Here is a 25,996-nt window from a genome sequence, read left to right on the forward strand (position 1 = left end):
TGCAAAGGGATTTCCTTAAAGACTAATTCATTAGCAAAAGTTATTATAAGTCATGTCATTCTTTCTCCTGCTCTGGTATATGCATTGTGAAAAAGAAGAAGAATACGCAGACTATTGAAGATAGGCTGAGGTTTTAAGGAAGTAGGTAATAGTATTTGCTTGAATTTCTATATAGTCTGCTGTATTTAGTGACAGTGAGTAATCATTGTTATTGTAGGTACTGCTTATGAGCCCAACACTAATTTTTAAGATTTTTATAGCTAATGATTTAGCAACTAATCATCATTTTTCTAGTTTGATTTGGCTTAAATCTCAGTAGTCTATAAAGTCCATGAGGACAAGGTCCAGGTCAGCCCAGCCCCAAGCACAGTGATTGGCACATAATAGGCAATTAATAAACCCTTGTAGAGGAAGTTAGTGAGTGAATGAGTCGATGCAGACATCAGTGAAAATGTAAATAAAATCATATATCCAGAATATTTTTTAAAAATAATTTAGATTTTTAGAGAGCTCTGTTCCAATAACCAAATTTTGGTCAGACCGAATGCAGTATCTTTAGCTCAGGGCAATTCTCTTTAAAGCTTTCTCATGTCATGGAAATATGAGCAAGTATGTTATGCACGTAGTCATACTTTGGCAAGTGATTATCTTCAGGAGTAGGTAGAGGGAAGAGAGGAAGGTAATAGCTGAAGAACCCATGACATAAACCCTTATAAGACAGTTTTCAAATTCACAGAGTGTTGTTCCAATCGAAATACTTTAGCACATGGAGGTAAGACACAAGAGTCACCTTCGATAGCATCTTCACAAGACTAGAATTCTGTCTCTTCATCTCCAACATTCAGGACCTCCTTCATAAGATGCCCCCATCTTTCATGTTTGAGTATGACAAGTTAAAGTCAATTGTGTTTCATTTTATCATAACAATGTCAGTTGCTTTCGAAGGTAACTATCAATGGGATGTTTAATCAGACTAAAATAAGAGTATGGGTATCACAGTCACACAATCTGACCACATTGTAAGGTTGTTTCTGTATTGGGCTTGAGTTGAGTGAGTGAGAGAGATGGGAGACAGAGGGAGATAATGACTTCTATCAAGCTTGCCAAGCTCTGTGTTTTTTCTATTTTGGTTTAATATAAAAATCTTTGGCCAGACACGGTGGCTACGCCTGTAGTAGCTACTTTGGGAGGCTGAGATAGGTGACTCACTTGAGCCCATGAGTTACCAGCCTTGGCAACATGGCAAAACTCTATCTCTACCAAAAAAAAAAAAATAGCCTTGGCAACATGGCAAAACCCTATCTCTACCAAAAAAAAAATAGCTTTGGCAACATGGCAAAACCCTATCTCTACCAAAAAAAAAAAATAGCCTTGGCAACATGGCAAAACCCTATCTCTACAAAATAAATAAATAAATAAATTAGCCTTGGCAACATGGCAAAACCCAAACTCTACAAAAAATAAAAATAAAGTAGTCGGGTGTAGTGACATGCGCCTGTATTCCCAGATACTTAGAAGGCTGAGGCAGGAGGATCACTTGAGCTCAAGAATGTCAAGGCTGAAGTGAGCCATGATTACACCCCTGCACTCCAGCCTAGGTGACTGAGAGAACGCCTCTGTTTCAAAAAAAAAAAAAGAAAAAATCATCTAGTTGTGTGTGTGTGTAGTGTGTGTGTGTGTTAACATTGATCAAAGATGATACTCTGCAGTGGGAACAATTTGGTAAAGAAAATCTTGATACATTTAAAAAAATGGTCCAATTTTTCAAAGCTCATTAAAGGTTATAGGTTTACTTAGAGTCACTGGGTATCAGGTAATTGAAAAAGTCTTTCAGGTAGCTTGTATTTAAATAGAGAATGAACATTCATAATGAAGCTAGATGGGGCTTTCTCTCATTTGAGATATTCAGAGCTCCAAGTCCATCTCAGAGTGAAAGTATAGAGGGGAAATAACTAAAACACCAAGCATTTAAAGGAATTTAATTCTTTTTTAGCATGGAGCAGCTGAAGAGATGTATGGCTGTTTTCTGTGGGGCTTCAGAATATTTATGGGCCTTTCTCTTTTCCTTTTTCACTGGAAGAAAGGAGATCATTATTCTTGAGTGTGTTATTTATAATTTCATAAAGCTGTTCTGTGGCAGGACTTATTTTATCTCATACTTAATCTCAAATAACTGTGCTTCCAAGGAGATGGGTGGAGAAAAATGATTATCCCTCAAAATGATTAGCCTATTACCAGTGTAAGATAAAGGGCTGAAGGGTGGAATCTGAAGTTACAAAAGGCAATTGGGCAGTAAGGAGGGAACCGAGTGAAACGGTCTTGAGTGGTTCTGATCACAGCTCACAGCAGTAGACACTTCCTTCATACCCAATAATGGATTAATAACGAAGACCAGTGTAGAACCATCCCCTCGCCGAGAAAGGGTAAAACACTTCTGAGTACATAATTAGAAGCTGATGATCAAGGAACAATAACTCACTGGAGGAAAATATGTCAGATTGGTGAAATTTAGGGAATTGGAAGGTAAATATACCCATAAATTTACTTGGGTGGACGGAGTTCTGAGCTTTCTTCTGTCCCAGCTTTATTCTAAGGTAATTTCAATAAACATTGTTAGGGGAAAAAAAGAGCATAAATGCAATAAAAAATCTTCCAGGAAAGGAATATATAGGGCTCCTGCCAGAGAGATATTTTATTGAAAGTTATTATAATACCTATCTTTAGTTTTATGAGTCCTAACACAGAACAAAGCAATTTCAACACGTGGATTAAAAATATGAAATACATATTTTAACATACAGTAGTATGAATGATTGTTTTTAATATAGGACTTGGCTAATATATAGGGCCAGAGGAGTATTTTCCTCCCTTTAAGAAAGCAAGATAAGGTGCTTAATATGCATTGCGAAGCTGCATTGCAGTCGTAGTAAGGCACTATGTTCTGTAAATCGCGTGTAGTAACTTCCAACAGAATGGGACAGATAACACAGGTGAGATGCAGGGAGTGGGAGGAGGGGAGAAGTCTGACAGGGCAGAACATTAAATTCATGCTCATTATCTAAGTTTACAAGAACATAGGTCAAGTAGTGGTCACACTGTCATTGTAGTCCGTCTCTTCCCTCTAGTCATCCTGAACCAATTGTGGGTGTACAAATAAACTGTGTTTTAGACCTCTACGCTTTTGCAAATACCATTTCACTGGAAAAGCCCTTCTCCAGCCCATGGTCCTCACTTCCTTCCCCCATCTCATCACTACCTGTTCCTGACGGTTCACTTCCCACATGCTCTCCGCTTTCTTGCTATTTCTTCCCTTTGCACCTTAACGCTTCCTCTTGTCAGAGCATTCCGTTTACTGTATCAAGTTTGCCTGTTTACCTGGCTGTCTCATCAGAGACTGTGGATTCCCACAGCAGAGGAACTGTGTCTTATCTATAACTTGATCCCTTATAACTGTTACACTGCTTCACACATAGATGTTTGGAAAAGATTCATTGAAGTCATGAATGAAAGAAGCACTTTGATGATATATCCCACTGATAGTAAATCTGGCAGCCCAGCCACTGTCAAAATTATTTGGTTTGTGGGTGGTCACAGATTTTTTAAAAAAATTCAATAGCAAAGACATGGAACCAACCCAAATTCCCATCGAAAACAGACTGGACAGGGATAATGTGGCACATATACACCATGGAATATTATGCAGCCATAAAAAACAATGAGTTTGCGTCCTTTGTAGGGACATGGATGAACCTGGAAACCATCATTCTTAGCAAACTGACACAAGAACAGAAAATCAAACACTGCAAGTTCTCGCTCATAGGTGGGTGTTGAACAATGAGAACACGTGGACACAGGGAGGGGAGCTTCACACACTGGCATCTGTCAGGGGGAAATAGGGGAGTGACAGCTGGGGGTCAGGAGTTGGGGAGAGATAGCATGGGGAGAAATGCCAGATATAGGTGATGGGGAGGAAGGCAGCAAATCACACTGCCATGTGTGTACCTATGCAACAATCTTGCATGTTCTTCACATGTACCCCAAAACCTAAAATGCAATTAAAAAAAAATTCTTCCTTGAATAATTATAGAGAATATTGGTATTTGACATAGGGGTACTATCATATGTCAGCACTTTATGGGTAGCCATTGGGAGTTATGAGTGCTTTAGACAATCACTGTGAGGGGAAAATGTGAAGATGACACTGAAGGCACCTTGATAAACATTCCCAACATAACTATGAATAGAAGAGTTTCGTAAAGCAATACTGTTTCCTGAAGGTGCATGGATGGTGGGCAGTTAAAAATAACAGACGTCTCTACAAGTGTTTATACCCTTGGTTACTGTGAGTACTAGATTAATATGAATTAACTGCTCAGCACAGAGCCTAAATGTAGCCAGTGTTTAATAAGTGGTAAATGTTATTAGTAGGCATGATTCTAGAAAGTCCAGATATCCCTTTCTTTGCAGGCATATTAACCACTCTTTTTTCTAAGTAATTGAAAGAAATTATGGAAAATGGTTGTGATTATGGGAAAATACATACGCATACAGCTTAAGGCTACTGCATTTTATTAAAAGACAGAGGTCCACAGTTTTGTTCTACTCATAGCAATTCTATTCTGAGACTGTGTATATCTGCAACATGAAAGCTGTTTTACCAGCCACGAAAAGCAATCAAAGAAGTACACCTTTTCTTTCAAGGTTCAGCATCAGATCCTACATTTGCTTACATCTGAAAAAGGACAAAGACTAAATAATAATAATAAAAATAAAATAAAATGAACCCTGCTAAAAGCAAGCCCTGGGTTTTCTGAAAGTATCTTTGAATCCAATTGCCATTCATTTAGGTTATGATCTTAAGCTGCTCATATCATCCAAAAGCCTTGGTTTGTAATGTTTGGATTTTCTGGATGTTATGGACAGAAGTAGAAAAAAAAGTCTAAGTGTAGCATTCTTAATTCTAAGCATTCTTGCTAATTAAGGCCTCTAGCAGAGCAAGTCTGTCTAAACTACACAGTGTTCTGTGGCAGGTGTGGCCAATGTTGCATGCCAAGTTCTCTAGGAAAACACTGGTTACCACATCTGGCAAAGAGGGACTGAGATGTTTGTAATTGCTTTGGGAGTTTCAGTTGGCTGTACCTCTAAATGGTAATGAGGAGGTCTCAGAGACAGAAAGGAAGGAACCAAATTCATGTAAGACCCACACCAATTGTCTAGATCCACAGCCACTAAAAACAGGTCATCTTTGAATGGGTTTTTAAGCTCTTTATGAATACATTTTTCTTTATCACTCCTCATGGCAGGTGCAACTAGAAATAGTGTGTGTACCATAAAATGGAAGTAATGAATTGTCAACAACAAGCATTTCTAATGTGGGATAAATCATAACAAATAGAGCACATAGGCAGATAACAAATCTGTTTAAATTAAGAGTGGCTATCAGGCTTGAAATTACTTTGATTGACTAAGAGGCTGATGATTGATTTAGTTACTTTGTGAAGTAACTAAGTGCACAGCGTGCGTGCATGCGCGTGCACACACACACACATCCTAGGTCATTTTCTGAATTTAAGTGGAGGATTTGGGATTCAGTTGCACTATGTCTAGAGCAAGGCCATTCTTACCACACACTGATGGTCCAGTTCTCATTTAAACTCCTTTGAGTCTGGGCACCATTGCTAGGAGCTACTGGTAAATGTGGTTCTGTTGCTTTGGAAGAACATTGTATTCATATGTATTCATATAGAAGATGAGTAGAAAAGAAATCTTTGGGAAGTGGAGCACAGAGAGGATTAAAAGTGGAAAAAGGGGGTCAGAACATGAAGGATGATGTGTGGGCTCTGCAGTGGGGATTAGGGGCCCATTCTTGGAATGGAATTGGAGGCGGAGAAGGGGTGGGAGTTTGGGGCTGTGGGTAGTGTCACCTAAACCACAGGGGAGAGAAACTTTGTAGCATGAGGGGAAGCCAAGGAAGCAGAGAGGAAGACAGTAAGCATGTTTTCAACCTCAGAGTCTACTCCCTTTTCTGAAGGAAAAAAAATTACATCCTTTCCTTTGGCATATGCAAATAAAGATGTCTCCTTGGAGTTAAAGATTCAACTAATAGTAATATGTTAATGTGTGTTTTGGTTTCTACTGAAGTTATGCATTGTTTTTATACATTTGTTCGCTGGCCTTTTTAAAACTTTACTGCCAGGCCTTCAGTACTTGAAAGAAGCTCATTAGATTTTCATTAACTCACCAGCTTTCACTCAACACTAGGAATCAAAGTCCTACAGGGCCATTCTGCAAGGCCCTTACAGTCAACTCATTAACAATTTCCAGTTGAACACACTTTAGCAGTGTATTCTCAACCTCTTTATTATCACCACCCTAAGTAGTTTTTCAGACAACTTTTCCCCCAATTGCCCTTTTCCCACAAAATTTCAGTTCCAAAGATATACTATATATTCATTTATGTAACTGTGGCCTTTTGGAGGGTCACAAACTACTGTAATATTTAAGATTCTCCCCAGCCCAAACCAACTTTTCCTGCTTTTGGTGGGAGACATTGCCCCTATAGAGGATGTATGCTTAAAAACTATTGTGGTCCTTCCAGAATAGTGTTTTCCTCTTATAATTGCCTTCTTTGTTTGAACAGTTAACTCTTTTCTGGCTTAGCAGCTCCTTTCCCTAAGTAACTAGAAGTGGAGCTATTATAGGGCCCCTCTCAGAAGGAAAACACTTACCATGTCTCTAACACAAATAACAGTGCCCCAGGATTTCAGTTGCTGGAACCGAAATGAACAATTCGGTAGTGTTTTAGTTTTTTGTTTTTTAAAATATGTTTAAAAATTCTTTTTTTCTGTGTGGGGAGGGAGAGCATCAGGATAAATAGCTAATGCATGTGGGGCTTAATACCTGGGTGATGGGTGGATAGGTGCAGCAAACCACCATGGCACCCGCTTACCTATGTAACCAACCTGCACATTCTGCACGTGTCCTGGAACTTAAGTAAAATTTAAAAACTAAAAATTAGTTTCTCTGCTAGCCTTGAGGAGGAGCAAGGCTTGAAATGTCTCCCTTTCAGATGTAGAATAAAGATCAATATTGTTGTTTAAGGCACTTCTCTGCCACTGTTAATTAAATCAATGAATTATCCAATGTGGCCTTTCCGGTTCTTTGCTGTGTCTAGTAATTCTATACCTAGGATGTCTATTTTAAAAAGGATGTTTTCTGGAAATCCTGAGTTTAAGGGCTGTCATATGTATTCATTCATTAGGATGCCATCACAAAATATCCCTGACTAGGTGGCTTAAGCAATAGACATTTATTTCCTTGAAATTCTGGAGGCTGGAAGCCTGAAATCAAGGTGTCAGTAGAATTAGTGTCTTCTGAGAACTCTCTCCTTGGTTTGTAGACGACTATCTTCTAGTGTCTTTATATGTCCTATTGACTCCAACGGTGTGTCTGTGTCCAAATCTCCACTTTATCGAGGGACGCAGTCATATTGGATTGGGGCCCATCCTAATGACTTCATTTTAACCTAATTACCTCTTTAAGGCTCTGGATCCAAATACAGTCACATTCTGAGGGGCTGGGGAATAGGACATCAACATATGAATTTTGAGGGGACATAATTCTGTCCATAATGTCATGTCAGACCAGGTATGAAGGAGCCTATTGCAAGCCCCAAACACAGAATTTGACTAAAATGTATTTGTTCAAATCCCCACTATGTGTTTTACTAGCTGTATGTCTGTCAGCACTTCACTTAACCTGTCTAACTGTAATTCTAATTAAGCATATAATAGTCATCCCTGTCCCAAAAGATGGTTATGAGAATTGTGTCTAATTAATAACTATGACTAAAAAGTATATATGTCTAGCACAGCATCTGCCTTGTAGTCATTGCTCAATAGAAGGGAAGTGGTTTATTACAACTTCCTTTTGGATTTGGATCCAGACTTTTTGGGAACTGGAAGATCGGCAAGTCAGTAAATATTGGTAACATCAAGAAGGAGAAATAAACGAACATTATTGAACTATAATATATTGAGTCCTCTTATGCACAGAGTGGGCCAAAAGTTTGGCTTTTGCATAAGATATGTAGATTCATTCATTCAACAATATTTATTGTGCATGCAATATTTACCAAATACAGAAAGCAGTCATCTCACCTAGGTATGGAGGGCTCTACTCACAGCCAATCTCAGTCTCCTATATTCCTTGTAATAGATTCCCTGGCACTGGAGAATTTCTGGGAGACTCAGAATTTAAAAGGTGCCTCAAGTTGAACTACTATTACTGCAGTCAGAAATATTTTTGCTTTCTTCAGAAACAACCTTACCTATATTCAGGGGCTATTGTGTGGTATCATGCTACTGGTCAATATTACCAATTCAGCTGCTGCAGCAATTACATAAAGGAATTCTTGCTAATGGTCAAAGCCATTACGCTATTCCTGAAGAGAATGCATTCCACAGCATTCATTAATTGTGCCAGCCTGGAGATGCACAACTACCACTGCATACACTTGAGACCACACCCCGTAAGGATTGGAACTCTCTCAAAGCCACAGTGTATGTCTGTGTTGCTTTGCACTCTTGCATTGCTCATCCTTTACAACAGCCCTTCTCCTGTCCTCGTTCTCAAAACTAAAATTAAAATCAGAATGAAGTAAGGCTGCAGAATGTCATTTATGGGGATGGATTAGGCTTCAGTCTCCTGGAACCACCTTGGGTCACTCAGCTCCATGGAAGACCCCCCAGACGGTCTAGACCCAGAGTCATTCACAGCCAGAGTAGTTAAAAACTCTCCATCCTATAGTATGCCCTCTTTAGAAAAAATAATCAGAATGATGGGAGATAGTGATAAATCTTTGATGTTTTTGTTCATTAGTTTCCTTTCTCTCTCTTTCTCTCTCTCCTCTCTTCCCCTACCCCATTATTTTCTCTTTGACATGAACAGCCAACATCAGATGATCTTGTTTCATCTGCTGAATGTTCAAGTGATGATGAAGACTTCGTTGAATGTGAGCCGAGTACAGGTAGGTCAGGTCAGTCTTGTTTTGCTTGCTTTTTTCTTTTGCAAAAAACAATACATACATATATGTGATTATACATGTGTTTTATATAGAGATTATAGTGTGTTAATGTGTGTATATTTTTTATATCTATATATGTATAAGCATACATATATAAATATTATATCAATGAAGGCATCAAATCCCATGGAAGGAGCAATAAGATCCTAGAAAAATTTTTAGTCAGTCTCTTGATAGCTAACAAAAATCATGGTATATGACTTAACATTGGGCAAACAGATGCCCAGATTTACCACTGGAGCAGCAAATGTGTAGCAGCCAGTGGCATTATTGGTTTGAAATAATGAAATTTGAAATATGAAATTAACAAAGGGTGGGAATGTGAGGAAATATATGTTGGAATGACATCAAAAAAGGATGAACCCATGGAAGAGCTTAAAGATTGGTAAGTGGAGCCATAAAGATTGGTAAATATCACTTAAAACTCACTAATTGTTCTGAGCTAAGAGAACTAAATATATATATACATATATATATATATATTCCATGGGATTTCAACAGCAGTTAACATGGTATTATCTTTATACTAATTTTGTTAACTGTGTGTCTACAGAAGTTGTACAACAACATAGTAAGCACAAAATTAGTACTGTACCATGCCATGTCAACAGCTGTGATGCTTCAAAATGTATCTACTGTGCTGAAGTTGAGAAGACTTTAGCAATCAGAAGCTTCAGTGTGTTCCCCATCTGGATCCAGATACATTTTGATGTTTTATGGTTTTTCTTTATAGTGAGCTATATATGAGATAATGTCCAGCAGGCAATTGCGGTCCCCGATTATTTCCTATCAACTTTTCCCAGTCATCTGTTTTGAGACTTACTATAATTTAAACATTTATATGTATATAATAGAGAACAGATATCATCGAATTTCTGTGTATGTTTACTAGAATTAAAAGTTGGAGTTGGGCCAGGATCTTATTTCTGCAAAGACTAAAATAAATATAAAACTTTCTAGTTGAATTTTTGGGTTTTTTCCATTTTTTTTTTCCTTTTAAGAAAAGGAGAGTCATTATAAATTCTCTTTTACTACTTCTAGAAAATGTAAGCTTCATGAAAAAATAATCTAATAAAAATAAACACCTTCCATTTCTTACCCCTAAATGATTTACAAGATTTCAAATTTGTTGAAGCCTGACTGCTTTGGTTTCTTGCAAGTGGCTTTGGATCCAGGAAGTTCTGTGGGTTCACACCCTTAGCATGACACAGGGACATATCATTAATATGATGGGCCTTCCATTCTGCAGTGTCATCTGTTCCACTGGGAGCTCAGCTGTGTGGAGGGAAAGTAAATGTGACCTGGTTGAATTATTTTCAGATTATTCGGTAATAATAATCTGTATGTGCTATGTGAGGTTGTAACCCTAAAAGGGCAGATACATCCAAACTAAACCAGAACTCAGGTGCCAAGTTTTCATTCATTCATTAATTCATTCAATAAATATTTTTGAGCACTCAGGCAGGATACAATGTATCTCTAGATCTGAGTCCTTCCTATTAAAAATAAACTGTCAGAGGATAGAATAATTTTGCTATCTAACTCCTAGCATAATTCAGCAAATATTTTTGAGAGTCAACTGTGTATGTTAAGCATGTGCTAGATATTAAGGGTTCATGTATTAATATGACACAATCCACAACACATAGATTAAATTAGCTTATTTGTGGCAAACAGTTTAAGATACCTAGCCTTTAATTATATTTATCCATATTTTTTTCGAGATAAGGTCTCACTCTGTCACCTAGGCTGGAGTACAGTCACATGTTCATAGCTTGCTGCAGCCTCAAACTCCTAGGCTAAAGGGATCCTCCTGTCTGAGCTTCCCAAGTAGCTAGGACTACACGCACCACCATGCCAGCTAATTTTTATTTTTTTGAAGAGATAGAAGTCTCACCATGTTGCTCAGACCGGTCTTGAATTCCATGCCTCACGAAACCCTCTTGCCTTAACCTTCAAAATGGTTTTCTTCCTTTCTTAGCAGTGATATCTCTATATGCAGCAATGTTTATCAAATCTGAAGTTTTTAGGGCTTATAAAAACTGAGGCTTGGTCATTCTGAAATATCACCATCTTTCCTCAACTATTCACCCTGCCTCAGAAAGTCATCTCCATAGCAACCTTCATAATAAGGCAGTGGGCTTTTCCAGATCTCAGCTTCAGATTCTCAAGCTCTATCTATAGCTCCCCCGGTTATAGGTATATATTGCTATTTGGTATGAGACTTGAACAGGCCTAAACCTGAATGGCCCCAAACTAAATTCATTTGTTTTCTAGAAGCCACACAGGAATTTTCTGATTGAAAAGCAGGGGACAGAAATTCAACACCAGCATTCCTTGAATAGCATTTGGTGGGTGGGGAGATACAGTTTTTAAAACAATCTGTTGTGTTCTATAAGGGACCATGAGAGGAGATGAAGTGACAGAACGTCTACCCTGAAAGAGCTAACATGCAGCTCTAGGAGACTGATACTGATTTCTTCCACCTGTGATTATTCAACTCATCACATTTGAAGAATGAGCATTGCATTTTTCTAATTTTATTTACTCCCTAAAGTATTCCTGGTGAGTGATTTGGATATAGAGGGAAATATGTCAGAGGTATATTTAATACAAGAAGTAGGTAGATATTCCTAGCAATGCAGAGAGTGAAGAGGTTTGTCCAGAGGACCTGATTTGCACCAATGGGGATTACCTGCTTAGAGCTATCAAGCCCTCTCTTTCATCACATAAGAAGTATGTCCTCAGCCTACATGTTTTCCAAAAACAATACAGATTAAAATTGGAAACCAGTTTCTTGGGAAAGATTTGCACTGCCTAAAGAGAAGGGATCTACTGCCCATGCAGCAACAGATAATGGTGATTTTTATATAACTTTGACATAAATAAATTGCCAATTCCACGTTACTGCTAAGATTAAAATTCTGGGTTTGAACAGCCTAATTCACTGCATCCCTTTCTAAAATATTATTCCAGGCCTTCTGCTTGATGGAACTACACTAAATTTGGCTAACTTCCTTGGCCGTGTTCTGTCATACTTACTACTTTATATTCTTTCACCTTGCTAGCACGTTTACTATTTTCTAGCTGTCTCTGTTTATGAGGCATTTAACTTCTACAGGTTACTTCCTGATTAATTTACATCCATTTGAAGCTCTCACGTTTCATAAATTTGGGCAGTTTAGCATATGCTGTAATTCAACAATTTTTATGTTCATGTGGGCATCAAATTTTAAATGAAATAATCTATTTTTTTCTCTAAATCAAATTGGATTTTTAAACTGCCGGGTTTGAGTTAGGTATAAGCAATCACCTTTCACTCTCAGAACTTACTTTTGTGCTTAAGGGTCACCATGGTTTGATGCAGCTTAATCTTACAATATTTAGAAACAACTTAAATATTTTTGGAGTTTGGTCAATAGGAGTCTACAAACCTTGCAAATCCAATGGAAGTCAAATTTTCACTATATATTTTTGCTGATAAATATGTAGATGAGTAAAACTAATTTCCAAATCATGAGAACAAGGCACGAAGTAAAAGTTCAGTTAGGATTTGCTGACTACATTAGTTTGAAACAGAGAACTTTATATTTCTAACTTCATTTCCCCTTGAAGAGCTAAAATGAAACCTGTTGAATCATTTAAAATTTATGATTTCATTTAATAAAGGCTGCCCTAACAAAACCTACATTTTTAAAAAAATTAATTTTAAAATTTTTATTTATTTTGAGACTGGGTTATAAGACTGGCTAATTTTTCTATTTTTGGTAGAAATGGGGTTTCGCCATATTGCCCAGGCTGGTCTCAAATTTCAGTCTCCCAAAGTTCGGGGATTACAGGCATGAGCCGTTGTTCCTGGCCAAAACCTACGTTTTTTAAAACAAAATTATTCTCTGCTTTTTCCTATCCCTACCTTTTTCTGGGAACTAGATTCTTTTATAAGTCACAGATACAGTCACATTTTCTGAATATTTGCTTCAAGAACCCAGAATTGAACCTTTAAACAATAAAGTTATAATAAAACCACCTGCATCAGATGAAAATATTCGGAAGTGTATCTGAATAGCTATCTAAAGGTGAGGGTCAGAGTTTTAACTCTTGATTTATAAATGTTGTGTTCTTCACAAAAGAAATCAGTATCTATTTAATATTTTATATTCGTTCTTTGCATATGAACTGTTTCCTTTCCAACTGCGCTTCTATTGATCTTTTAAATAGTGCAGTAAACTCATATTTCATTGTCCTTTTTATCTCTTTGAATCCAACAAGAAAAATAGATGAGCTGGAGAGCATTCAAATAACCACTTGGAAATGGGATACCCTCCTGAGATTATGGAAGCCAAATAGCAATTAAGATCATTAGTAAATTCACATTTGTGATCTAAAATGTGGGAATGAATTCTGAAATTCAAAGAAAATAATAAAATTCACTTTCCATTTCTTCTCTTTCTCTTACCCCTGCTGCAATCCCTAGAATTCCCATCTTTGGAAATAGAATAGTAAAAACAAATGTATTCTTAGATTAGCTCTCATATAATTAGAAATGATCAACTTCTGGATTTTACATATTTATAGTTTCAAGATTCTTAAAGTCTTGGGGGCAGGAGGCCACAGAACAGAGGGAAAAAGAAGTAATATCTTTACACTGGATAAATGGGCATGGCCATACTCAACCAAATTGATTCATCCAGTCATTATCCAGGGATACATTTTTCAGATTGTCAATTAGCTAGTTTTCTGCCTTTACTTTTCTTAAATACCCTTTGATCAAATCTCAAGGGACAGCACTTCCACCAGAGCACAGACAGTAAAAGGAAGTGAAGATGAAACACATCCATCCATCAATAAGACTGCTAAACAGCTTTCATAATGGTTGGATTGAAGATGTTTAAACTAATGGCAGTAATAGGAGATCACAAAAGAATTGCTATGCTCAGAGTGGTTCTCTGTTATATTTTTACTCCTTAAACCTACAGCATTCACATTTGCATTTGGTGTTGCTGCTACTTAGTTCCTCTTTGTTAGCCCTACTATAATATACAGCCCAAACTAACTGAAATTTAAATTTAGCATAACACCAAGAGCATGTCTAGTATTTACCAGGTGAAACTGGATTCTTAATCTTTATCAGTTTGAGATGCCTCAGGAAAGTATCATCTGGAAATCTGGCACTGAGTTACTAAAAGCTCACCAAATCATTTGAGTTTTTGTTTGCTGGAACATGGTAGAATATGCATGCAGCTGAAATGTGAACAGATAATAATTTTCTAATGAAGGATAAAGAGAAATAGGTTTTACCAGAATTTATAGATAACGAGTAAATGTGCTGATTGTTGGCCTTACATATGATGTTTGAAATCTTATTTATAGAAAAACATTCTGTCATTAGTGTCTTCATCAAGTTTGAAGTTCGCAACCTGTATGTTTTTGTTGTAAATAAGCCAATTTTATTTAACTATTAATTTTAGAAAGATTTTTCTACACAAAACTCATTAGCAAATAGAATCATTTTAAAATTTCATTAGTCAATGGCTATTCAGAATCTAGTAGAAAAATAAATATCTAAGTAAAATGTCATAGGAATACTAGAGTATGCCTGATCTGTAAATTCAATAGATATGTAAATGCTATCAATTCTGGTAAAAGGCTCAGATCCACTTAAACACTTTGACCAAAGGGATAATAGAAATAATCTAAGACAAGTGTTTTAGCTTTGGGAAGAGAACTGTACATCAATGGAAATTTACTTAATTTAATTCACTATTATGGGCTGTGGACATCAGTCATTTTAAAATTTGAGTTATAATACATGTCTAATGCACACAAAAGCAAATAGTTATGCACATACTTAGATCTAGGCTAAATCATACCCATTTTTCAACTGCCTTTATTGACCTACAAGTTAATAGAGTATGTTCACGGGAGCATAATGTTCCAGAATAATGATACAGTTTTTGTTTTTATTAACCCACTCAGTTATATCACTTTTTTATAACAACTCTATCTCAAGTTAATTTTTAAGCGATTGCATTAACTTTAAATCCTTAATGGTGAAATGCTTTGAAAATTAGGATAAGAAAATATAAGAATAGGAAAAATCTACTAATTAGCTATTGCATTTTAGGCTCAGGAACGGTGCGCGTAATATATGTGGCCCATGGATTGACTGTTACGGATTTCATAACAAGTACATGTAATAAAAATGAAAAAAAAATCTGTTCAACTCCATTGCCCAAGATTTTCTGGTAGGTTAGAGAGCGGGGCAGAAGAATCCATAAAATCAATGTATGAGTGTATATACTTCTATCTGAACGTTTGATAAATCTCATATATATGTAACAGTGTTAGGTAACTATTATATGTAGGCACTGGAATAGGTTCTGGGAAAACAAAAATGTTTTGTTTTAGAAATATTGCTAAAACTGAACAGAAGTTCAGTTTTTTAAGAAAGGCAGATATAGGAATAAAAGGAAAGAAAAGGAAGGGAAGGAACAATGAGGACAGTGAATGGAAATGCCCACGATATTATCAGCACCCTAAAAAGGTTGGAGTACTCCAATTTAGTGAACAGCGTCCCTTATCAAGGATAAGCAAGGGAAAAAAAAAAATCACACAAGGTGATACCGATCACTGAAAGATTCAACTAACCCCAAGGAGCATTCTTCTATATTTTAGTTTGGTAACACAGAATTTCTCATTTATTATGGCTAAAGAATTAGTACAGCTCAGTAAAGAAAGAAAGCAACACCCTTTTGAGGACTTCACATTTACAGTATGGTCAAGGGTCACAACCCGTTTAGGTAGTAGGCTAAAGGATGAATATGTTGAAGAGAGAATTTCAGTCTGAACTCACGAGAACTTCCTGATTCCAAATGCCAATGCAAGTGGTAGATAAGGAGTGAGCTTAATGACATCATTAAGCAAGTCCCCCAAAATAAATAAAGAGGGATTGGGTTTTAAAAGAGGAGTTTTCATGGGATTTATTTTATTCTTCTTATTCTACATGTTTCTTCCACAAACCCCAAGTACATGTACTGTGTGTATATATATGATAGGCATATATGCAAATAATAGAGTGCCTGTCACTCCATATATATGTAGGCACAGTATAAGTTATATTAGACTAATGTAAGCAGAGATTAACAGCCCCTACCATCAGTCATGTGTTTACACAGAAATTCACACCATCATTCTTAACCAGCATCAGTCAACATAGACATGCATGATACTGTTTTAACTTGGCAAACAACGCATGTTGATTTTTCTTTAGGACTTCTTTGTCATAATTGTAATGGTGACTCCATAATTCAGTTATCCTTGGGAGGGGTGCAGAGAAAAAATTATACAGATATATCTATCTGTATATGCACATTCCTGTGTATATATATAAATAGATATATACCTTGTATATATTTGAAGAACATTTTGTTGTTTCACCTCATCTTGTGCCGCATGAATTTTTGGTGGTTGAATTTATTTTGTTTTGATTCATATTTAGTATTTTGGTCATTATGGCTATTTTTTAACTCATTGCTATATTTTTATGAGTAATTATAATCATTATTTTCAAATACTGAGAGATATATAGACATACAAATCAAACAAGGCAAAAAAATCTTTTCTTGCCATCCTAATCTCGAATTCCTCCCCTTTCAGCATATCCCTCCAGTATTTATCTCAAAACAAAACAAACCCTAATGAAATCCAAGAAAGTTGTGTACAAAAGAATGAAATACTGTGTTTTCCCCTTCCTCCTCCTATATCTGCATATTTTTTCCTTCTAATTTCCTTTTCTTTCCTTTTTATTTTCCCCCATATCTGCATGGACCCCTTGCCTTTACTTTCCCCTTTATGACAATGTAATTAACTGAAAAGATAAAAGAAGAGCCAGAAAAAAAATAAGAAAAACATATAGAAACAACTAACAGAGAAACAAACACAGCCCTCTCCACAAATTTCAGATGGCATAAAAAGAATTTTATTGCAGATATAGAATATTTGTTGTATCTTTTATTTCTGTCTGGACAAGCCCAGGATCATTGTGTGGCATGCAGTGACAGTTTTGTAGCTAATCAACTAACCATGGCCTCCATCACCAGTGCATGACACCATCTTGTGTTTCATCCAAGTGACACATCTAGGCTAACCCAGCAAGTCCAGTGTGTGAGTTGTGGGGATAACATTCTTCTGTAGTTATAATTTCATGGGTCTTCATTTGATTATTATTTCCATTGGGTCATGGCAGCTGCTCTCACAGCATCTCTGTACAGTTTTGTTCTTGTGTTTTCTTTTCCTGGCACAGCAGTCAAGCATGTGTCTCTTGTTTGGCGCATTGGTCTTGCCATCTTGTCTTGGTCCACTGTCGCGATGTTGTTCTGTGATTCTGTTCTCTGTTTGTAACATGTGGTTTGAAATCCTCTGCCTTTATTTCTCACTCTCCTATTGTCTGTACTTTTAACCTTACCCCTAGGGAACTTCACAAAGAAGCAAAACAAACTTTCAGTCGCATTGTAAGGCTGATATAACTGGTTTGCATCTGGAAGTCATAAGTTACGCTTTTTTCCTGACTTAAGGAGGAAAAATTACAGTGGGAAAGTACTGATAATTTTACTCAAACAGCAATCTGATCAATGACAAGAAGAAACCCTTGTTGATTTTTTTGGTATGATTAAATGGGCTTACTGTTAAAGGGACTTCATGTAAAAGCTAATTTCCAGAGTTTTCTTCATAAATTATCAGTCTTCTAGTCAGAAACTTTTCTTCAGGAGCAGATCAACTGAAGATTTTTTCAGGAATTGCTAGTGAGAGGGCATTACTTCTGCTGTGTAGAGCTGTGCCTGTTGCTGAATTGGTGAGCAATTTTATAGAAATCTGCAAATGTTTTATTATAAAATTCATTTATGTTTGCGTATTAAAATATAAATGTGTTCAGCAAGGCATCTGAGGAGGGGAAAAAAAAACTTCTTAACTCACTGGTTCCACCTCACGCATATTTCGAGGTAAGATTATCTTTTGTTCTTTCTGAGTAAACTGATGTACATTTTACTTTATTTTTTAATTCATGGAAGCATTAGAGAGCCAACACTTCAATTTGCACCTAAATTCATTCTTTTCCTATTCCAGAGAACTCAACATACATAAGAGCTTCAGTTCTGAGAACAGAGTCTTCATTTGAGACAGAAGTAGAAGGAAGTGCCCAGTTAATTGTTCAACATGCCTAAAGATTTAAGATGAAAAGTCTGTATTCTTAATCTGAAAAACAAGGAAGCATATCAAGACCTATAGTTTTCTGATGAGATCTTGCAGTCATACCAGGGTAGCTATTATTATTTTTTTTTAAAGGTAAGGGGGCAAAGGCCAAGAATGAGGAAATGGATGGCTCTGTGAGCTAAGAACAACTTTCTGGTGAAAGAAGGAAGGAAACAAGAAAGGTGAAGAAAGAGGAGGAGGGGAAGGCAAATGAAAGGAAGGAGGAAAGGAAGAGATATTGATTATGAGGCAGGTACAGCTGCTTGCTGATAAATATTTAAAAACCAGTGCACACACACACAGAGCCCTAATTTGTAGTTTTCCAGTTTCTGTATAGTGTAAACTATTCCCACCATGGCTGACTTCAAGCTACCAACATGACAGCCCTAAACTCAGAATTGGGACATGTGCTCACTAGCACACAATTATATGGCTTTTTCATCATATGTAAACTATAGACTTCAAGAACCTCAAGAGACTAAATAATAGTAAAATTTAGTAAAGTAATTAGGAAGTGCTGAGTTTTACATTTTTAATTATCTCTTTTGTTTTTTTACTATATTTGTAACTTTATATATATTAACTTTTGAAAATGGCCATTTTTTAAAATGGCCAAATTTTCTAAAAATTTTGCAATCAGTTGTCATAAACTGTCTCTAGCACACCACTAGCCCAGGCACTATACTGGGTACATAAAAACCTAGTATTTTATTTACATCTCATTTTGAGTTATTGTTCATTAGAAACTCCCTTGGTCAGCTTACAATTGAGAAAATTGGGATTTTAAGTTTGCTTGTTGAAAGTCACATACCTGCACATCAATGGTAGAGGTAATACTCAAACCCAAATCTGTTTGAAAATAGACATATTTTCTTTCCATTACAGCGTGCCAGTCATTCTTCAACACTCATCAAAGCACTAAGTTTCAGAATTTTGACATGCCCCTTTGTGGAGCTTAGCATGACTGGAGTTTCCTTATTGCCTCGAGGAAGCCTTTGCTTTAGCCGGCATGGATAAAATGAAGTTTATGTATTATGGTTGTATCAACGGCAACATGAGGATAGTGAAACAAAATTAGAACTCCTGATTGTTCTGTTTGTAAATACCACAAAAGTGATGACCATGTCTTCATGAGAGTGTCTGCTTTGACTAATTTTGTTTCTTCAAAATGAGTTGCTAAATATTCCTCCCTTACTAACATTGACAGTCAACAGGGTATTTCTTAGGTTTTCAAATTCTGTCTCTTGAGCTTTGGAAAGACTGTCAGATGCATTTCTGAGCACATAGAATCTACAGCATGATTCCATTACTTAGTTATGTTTTCTAACTTTTAAACTATAATGAATTTTATTTAGTTACAGTTATGTGATGCATGTTAATTAACCAACTGCACAATGAAATATCTCAATGCCCTTTGCTTCCGCATTTTCTAAGAGTAAACTAGTATATTAACATTTAAAACAGCATGAGGACCATAGTATTGCAGAAAACAACTGCAGCTTTTTTAAAAAAATCATCGTATTGTTAGATACTTAATCATTGCATTGTGAAAGCGTTTGAGCGATCCGGGAATTAAAAAGGAAAATGTTGCAGCTTTTTAGGCCTTCTCATTTGACAAGGTAGATACTTTGATTAGGTTTCTGATAGTACAGTATTTTGCTTTGAAATTTAGTTGCCCCTATAGTAAACTTTTGTTGTTGTTGTGGAGACAGAGTCTCACTCTGTCACCCAGGCTGGAGCTCAGTGGGATAATCTCAGCTCACTGCAACCTCTGCCTCCCGGATTCAAGCAATTCTCCTGCCTTAGTCTCCAGAGTTACTGGGACTACAGGCGTGTGCCACCACACCCAGCTGATTTTTGTATTTTCAGTAGAAAGTGGGTTTTACCATGTTGGCCAGGCTTGTCTTGAACTCCTGGCCTCAAGTGATCTTCCCGCCTTGCAAAGTGCTGGGATTACAGACTTGAGACACCATTCCAGGCCTCCCTAGTAAACTTTCAATGGCAGCATATACAATGTTGACTAAAGTCCCTTGAAGTGATTTCTAGACTTTCGCCTATAGGTTTGCCACTGCTACAACTTTGTTTCATCTTTTAGTGAATATTAGCACTTTCTTTAGTGAAATACGGTCATAAATACTTCACACATTGTTAACTACTGTAATCCTTACAGCAATCACGTAAGGGTCTATTATTATTATCTCCATTTTAAAGATAAGTCAATGCAGGAACAGAGGAGCTAAGCAAATTATCAAGGTCACACCGCAAGTAAGTAGAAGAAATGAGATTTGAACCCAAGCCAACTGCCCCTAGTGTCCAAACCCATCACTATGCTATCCTGTCTCTTACATCGTGCCTATTTTCCATTAACCTAAACATATGAAATAGCTGCCTGCCTCCTTGATAATAAAATAAAGTCTGTGTATTGAACGTATTACATGGTTAGGAAGTACTTGATAAATGGGTTAGTTATTATATATCACAAAGGCTTTAAGAATCTTGGTTGATGGGGCTTATAAAACTGTTCCATTATGACTTACTCAAATAACTGTGGTTAAAACAAGTTACCCTGGTTTCCTGTAAGAGGGAATGACTCCAATATTGGAGAGAAATACCAACACTTACGTGAGGTGAGTCTCCCTTGATGTCACCTATATAATATGTGCTCTTGGGGTTTCTAGCTCATTACTTATTATCAATTCTGTTCAAAACATACGCTCAGACAACAGCCACCTTTAACTGATATTAGGATTCTAAGAATAGAGGCTCTTAGTGAGAGCTTGGGTAAAGATGCTGTGTTTCATTTCAGAAACAAATGTTCCCTGGAATGCAGTGATTTAGGTCTTACAACTAAAAAAGCGAAAAAAAAAAAAAGTGAACTTGTAGTTCTTATCTTAGACCCTTTCTGACACCCACATGCTCCTGACATCTGTTAAACTTGTACCCATTTTATTTTCCCTTTCATTTTCCTCACTTTCTTGCGTTATGCATCCAAAACTATTTAACACCCCTAATACACACGTTTTTGTGTGTCTTTGAGTTTCCTATACAAGAAAAGATTCATAAAAGGAGGTGTAAAGGACTACAGTTCACAATTAGAAAGGAAACATTATTTTCAAACTGTGTTTGCTTTTATGATAATCCTTATTCCAAGTCAAGTATGGCCTGCCCCAGCATCTGAGGATTGCATTACAAACGTTATCAGTCTCGACCCATCTTGAATCCAGATCATAAACTGGAAAATGTGTGCAGCTGAAAATGTTTGCATACCCTGTGTCCTATGGCAGTGTTTCCATCTTAGCTTTGAAGCACAGAGACCTCTTCTTACTAAAAGATCATGAAAACTGGCAATACTGTATTGTCCAGTGTTCAAATTTGTCAGATTAGTGACCCAGAGCAAAAGTTGGCAGACTTTTTTTCTGTAAGGGCTGGGGTATAAATATTTTACACTTTAAGGATCTTACAGTCCCTGCTAAATCTGCTCTTGTAATGATGCAATAGCAGCCTTGGAAATAAATAAATTAGCAGGGCTGTGTTTTCATGAAACTTTTTTATAAAAGCAGAGATTGAGCTGGATTTGACTGAGAGGTCATAGTTTATTTACCCCAATCTAGAGACGTCTGATAAGCTAAAAATATGTAGTCTTTTTTTTTCTTTTTAATAAGACCTTCTTAGCCATTTTATAGCCAATCCCAACATTTGTTGAGTTCTCCACTAAGTATAGGAGACTACATAGGATACCATAGGGCATTAAAAGCTCATTTTTTTTTTTTTTTGAGGCAGAGTCTCTGTCACCCAGGCTGGAAAGCAGTGGCGCAGTCTCTGCTCACTGAAACCTCTGCCCCCCGGGCTCAAGTGATTCTCCTGCCTCAGCCTCCCGAGTACCTGGGACAACAGGCATGCACTACCATGCCCAGCTAATTTTTGTTATTTTGCATAAAGACAGGGTTTCACCATGTTGGTCAGGCTGGTCTCGAACTCCTAACCTCAAGTGATCCACCCACTTCAGCCTCCCAAAGTGCTGGGATTACAGGCATGAGTCACTGCTCCTGGCCCTAAAAGGAAGGACATTTCCCACCTTTGTTTTAAATATGTCACTATCCCAGACATGAAACACAATAACAAACAAACGAAACCAGGGTCATCTCCACCCAGCTTGTACACTGCATCTTTGGGTAAGAGTTTAGTATCTTGCCCTTCATTTTGCCAGTCTGTCTTCTGAACTCCCCACCTCTACTAGGTGTGGGCTGCATTCACCTCCAAAATTTCACACCTCTTTGGCAGTAGCTTCCTTGATCTCCAGCCCACATACTGCGTCACATCCCAGAAATTCTTCCCCAAACCTTGGCTGTGGGTTATTGAGCTGACAAATGCCTAAATAACCGAGATATGATTTCACAACCTGCTGAGAACCTCTTCTTTCCCTGTACTCTTTGATTTGCAGCTTTCTAAGTTTTGTAAGGAAAGAGAAAAACTTTCTTGGTGACACAGGCAGTGAATGAGGAGGACACAATGAAGGGGCACGATATCTAGGACTCCTTCCTGCATTGCGAGCCAAAGCATTTATTTTTATCTAGGTCCTCTGAACGTTGGAGGTAGCGGATTATACACTATGGTGCAGGAAGGAACATCCTATGTCCTGAGGTGAATAACGTGTTCTACCACCTGGCAGCAGATTAGACCAGAGTGGGCAATGAAAATACAGGTTCACAGCCGGATTTAGTACTGCTGCAAAAATGGCTTTTCCGTAAGAAGTTTTTAAATTTGTTTTTAACTTTTAGTTTAGGGGTACATGTGAAGGTTTGTTACCTAGGTAAACATGTGTCACAGAGTTTGTTGTACGTATCATTTGATCACCTAAGTAGTCAGCCCAATATCAAATAATTTTTTCTGCTCCTCTCACCCTCCCTGCTCAAGTAGACCCCATTGTCTGTTGCTTCCCTGTGTTCGTAAGTTATCATTTAGCTCCTGTTTATTAAGAACATGCAGTATAAATTAATGCTTACTCTTTTTAGCATCTTTCACATTAGAAATCTATGGAGAAGAAATATGAAAGACTCATATATAAACATGGAGCAGACCATGAAGCTAAATCTCAATGTATCCCAAACCCCAGAGGGAGCATAAGGTTAACTCTTGGGAGCCAGGATGCTTAGTAATAACGTTATGAGCTTTCAACATTAGCAGGGCCCCCTGGTGTGGTTTTGTGCCTGGAGTTGTAAGGTTCCGAACTACAAAGAAAGCAAACAAAATGAAGAGATGACGCAAGGAGCCAAAAAAGATGGAAACTTTAGGAAAAGCTTTGAGGGGCAGGAGGCATGGGTTATCTTTTTAAATAACCTATTGGAATGAGTGTTTTAATAAGCCTTTGAAATCAAAGAGATTATCGAAAACAAGAGGAAAACAAGGGTAAATTAGGCACTACTGATGGCCTGAGAAGGACATCACAGAACCAAGCTGCTTTTTCTCCCTTTCTGCTTACAATAACCTCAAATTTTACCATGTGGCTAATTGGTTTGTTTACTTGTTTGTTTACCCTTACTCATTACTAGCTTTCTCTATTAAGCAAAGGAAAACACTCTGTCCCCAGGGGCCAGCAGCATAACATGAATAGATGAAATAGACCAGACCTGATGCAATCTGCAGTCATGAGAACTCTGAGCTGAAGAGAGAACATGCCCTCATTTAAAGGCATCCAAATTAAACATTTAGATAAAACTAAACTAAAGAGACCCCATGAAGGCCAAACAAAGCATAATGAGAGACGCAGTGTTTTTTTATTCTTTTTTTCTTAATTTCCTTTAACCATAACACTTTCATAAATTTGGAAGGATGTGCTTTCAGTAAAATTACTTGTTAAATAATCACTTGGTGACATCAAATTAAACAGCAATCCCTTCCAAATTCCCATAAAACTAAGGCCCTTTTTTCTTGCATGTCTTTTTTACTTTTACAGTCCCAGAGTTTATATAACCTTAAGCTATTTGCTTGATGAATTTTAGAGTTCATTGTAATGCTTTTGGTTTAGGTGACAAAACTGTTGCCTACAAAGGTAAATTGATTTGCTCAAGGTCACTGAGCTAGTCTTTACTGGAGCTGTAATTACATCCCAGGTGTCCTAAATCTTTAATCCATGCTATTTTACTGATATCGTATATCAAGATTTTTTTTTATTGTATTTCCAAAGATTTCTATTCTAAACTGAGATAGCATCCAACAGAGAATTCACAAGTAGCATGAAATTGATTATCTTTCCTCTACTGGTCCTTGTTGCCATACAAGACACTATCATTGACCCACCTAGGGCTCAAATCTACAACTCTGTATTCTTTTAGTCACAAAGGGAACTAAGATTATAGACAAGCTGTGAAGTGATTGGTGAGGACTAGAAGTCTCTTGTGGTACAGACTCAAATACATGCTCTAGTGATACGTTCTCTGGGGAAAGTTATGTTATCTTCCCCCGGAGGACAGATTAAGCAACCTAGAGTACTAGTTCCCAAGCTCAAATTTAAAACTAGTACCAGTCTGTGCCCAAGCTATCAGCAACCCTAGTGAAATGAAAAAAGCAAGGACAATATAGTGAGTCTGCACAAAGTCAAACTTACGGAACTGCCCTATATTCTGATATCACATCATGTGTTTTTGGATGGCTAAAATCAATGTCTCTCACAAAAGCAGCATTTTCTTATTATATATAGCATCCTTAATCAGCAAAATGAAAGCTGGCGATGGTATGTCAGTCCTTCCCTACAGTTTTTCTTTGAAGTTTTTTCTCAGGCATTGAAAACAAATAAACATCCAGGAAACCAAGAAACAAGAGTTTTAAAGTGTTCTCTATGTTGGCTCACTAGACTGAGATTTTGAAGACTGAAGGCCTTTTTACATGTAAAGTTTTATTGTGACCTAATAATGATGATGTTAAGACCAAGCCATCTATTTTATTGAGGTCCCAGGAAGTTACTAGTTTAAGCATCCATCACTTAGATAACAACCATTAAGATAATTTTTAATCTCACTTTAAAAAATAGATTAACGGCACAAAATATATTTTAAAAAAACACTTTAGGATAAATTAATTAGAAGTCCAAGATCAGTTTATAAATCTTCTTAAAGAGGGGTAGAAACTTCTAAGCACCGTGTGGATAGATAATTCACACCTATAAAAAATGGTATGCTAAATCTAGAATTTTTTTCACCGTAAGCCTTATAACAAAGTAGAGAGAGCTATTTTAGAACGCTGAATTAGCCTACATTTGCGCTAACATGGTCATCTTTGTGTCAAGAGGTCAAATATAGTCCCCAGCCAAAATAAGGCATGCAATCTACATTAAAGGCAGTTCCTAAATGTGTATCTACAGCTCTTATCCCCTCCCCTCTTTTTCATCTCTTGGGTAATCTATTCCAATAACCTCCTGTTTCATGAAATCTATTACCTAATATTTGAAAATATTACACTTAATTTAGCCTAATAAAGAGTCTTGCCAAATTTACTGAGTATTTATTAGAAATCAGAGACTCAAGGTCCTGAATCAGGTATAAGAATTATATTTTCAATAACAGACTTAACAGTGATTATCTCTAGATAGTGACCCATATTTTGTTAATCAAACTCCAAAACATCTGTGTAGAAATTGGGCATAGTGGTGCATGCCTGTAGTCCCAG

The 25,996-nt window shown here is 36.9% G+C and overlaps 1 protein-coding gene across 32 annotated transcripts in view; it reads left to right on the forward strand.

The window, feature by feature from the left end:
* NRXN3 (neurexin 3) overlaps positions 1-25,996 on the forward strand; it is a 1,680,301-nt gene that overhangs the window by 1,615,583 nt on the left and 38,722 nt on the right. For 24 of the 32 annotated variants that reach the window (XM_012476808.3, XM_064375090.1, XM_064375094.1 and 21 more), the window contains one exon: positions 8,950-9,028. In XM_012476808.3, coding sequence (XP_012332231.1) covers positions 8,950-9,028 — 79 coding nt within the window. Of the gene's footprint in view, positions 1-8,949; positions 9,038-25,996 lie in introns of all 32 variants that reach the window. The other 8 variants (XM_064375089.1, XM_064375093.1, XM_064375091.1 and 5 more) reach the window with 1 other exon arrangement.

This window comes from Aotus nancymaae, unplaced genomic scaffold (genome assembly GCF_030222135.1).
Source record: "Aotus nancymaae isolate 86718 unplaced genomic scaffold, 86718_ANA_hifiasm-v0.15.2.pri h1tg000011l, whole genome shotgun sequence".
NCBI classification, from domain to species: Eukaryota; Metazoa; Chordata; class Mammalia; order Primates; family Aotidae; genus Aotus; species Aotus nancymaae.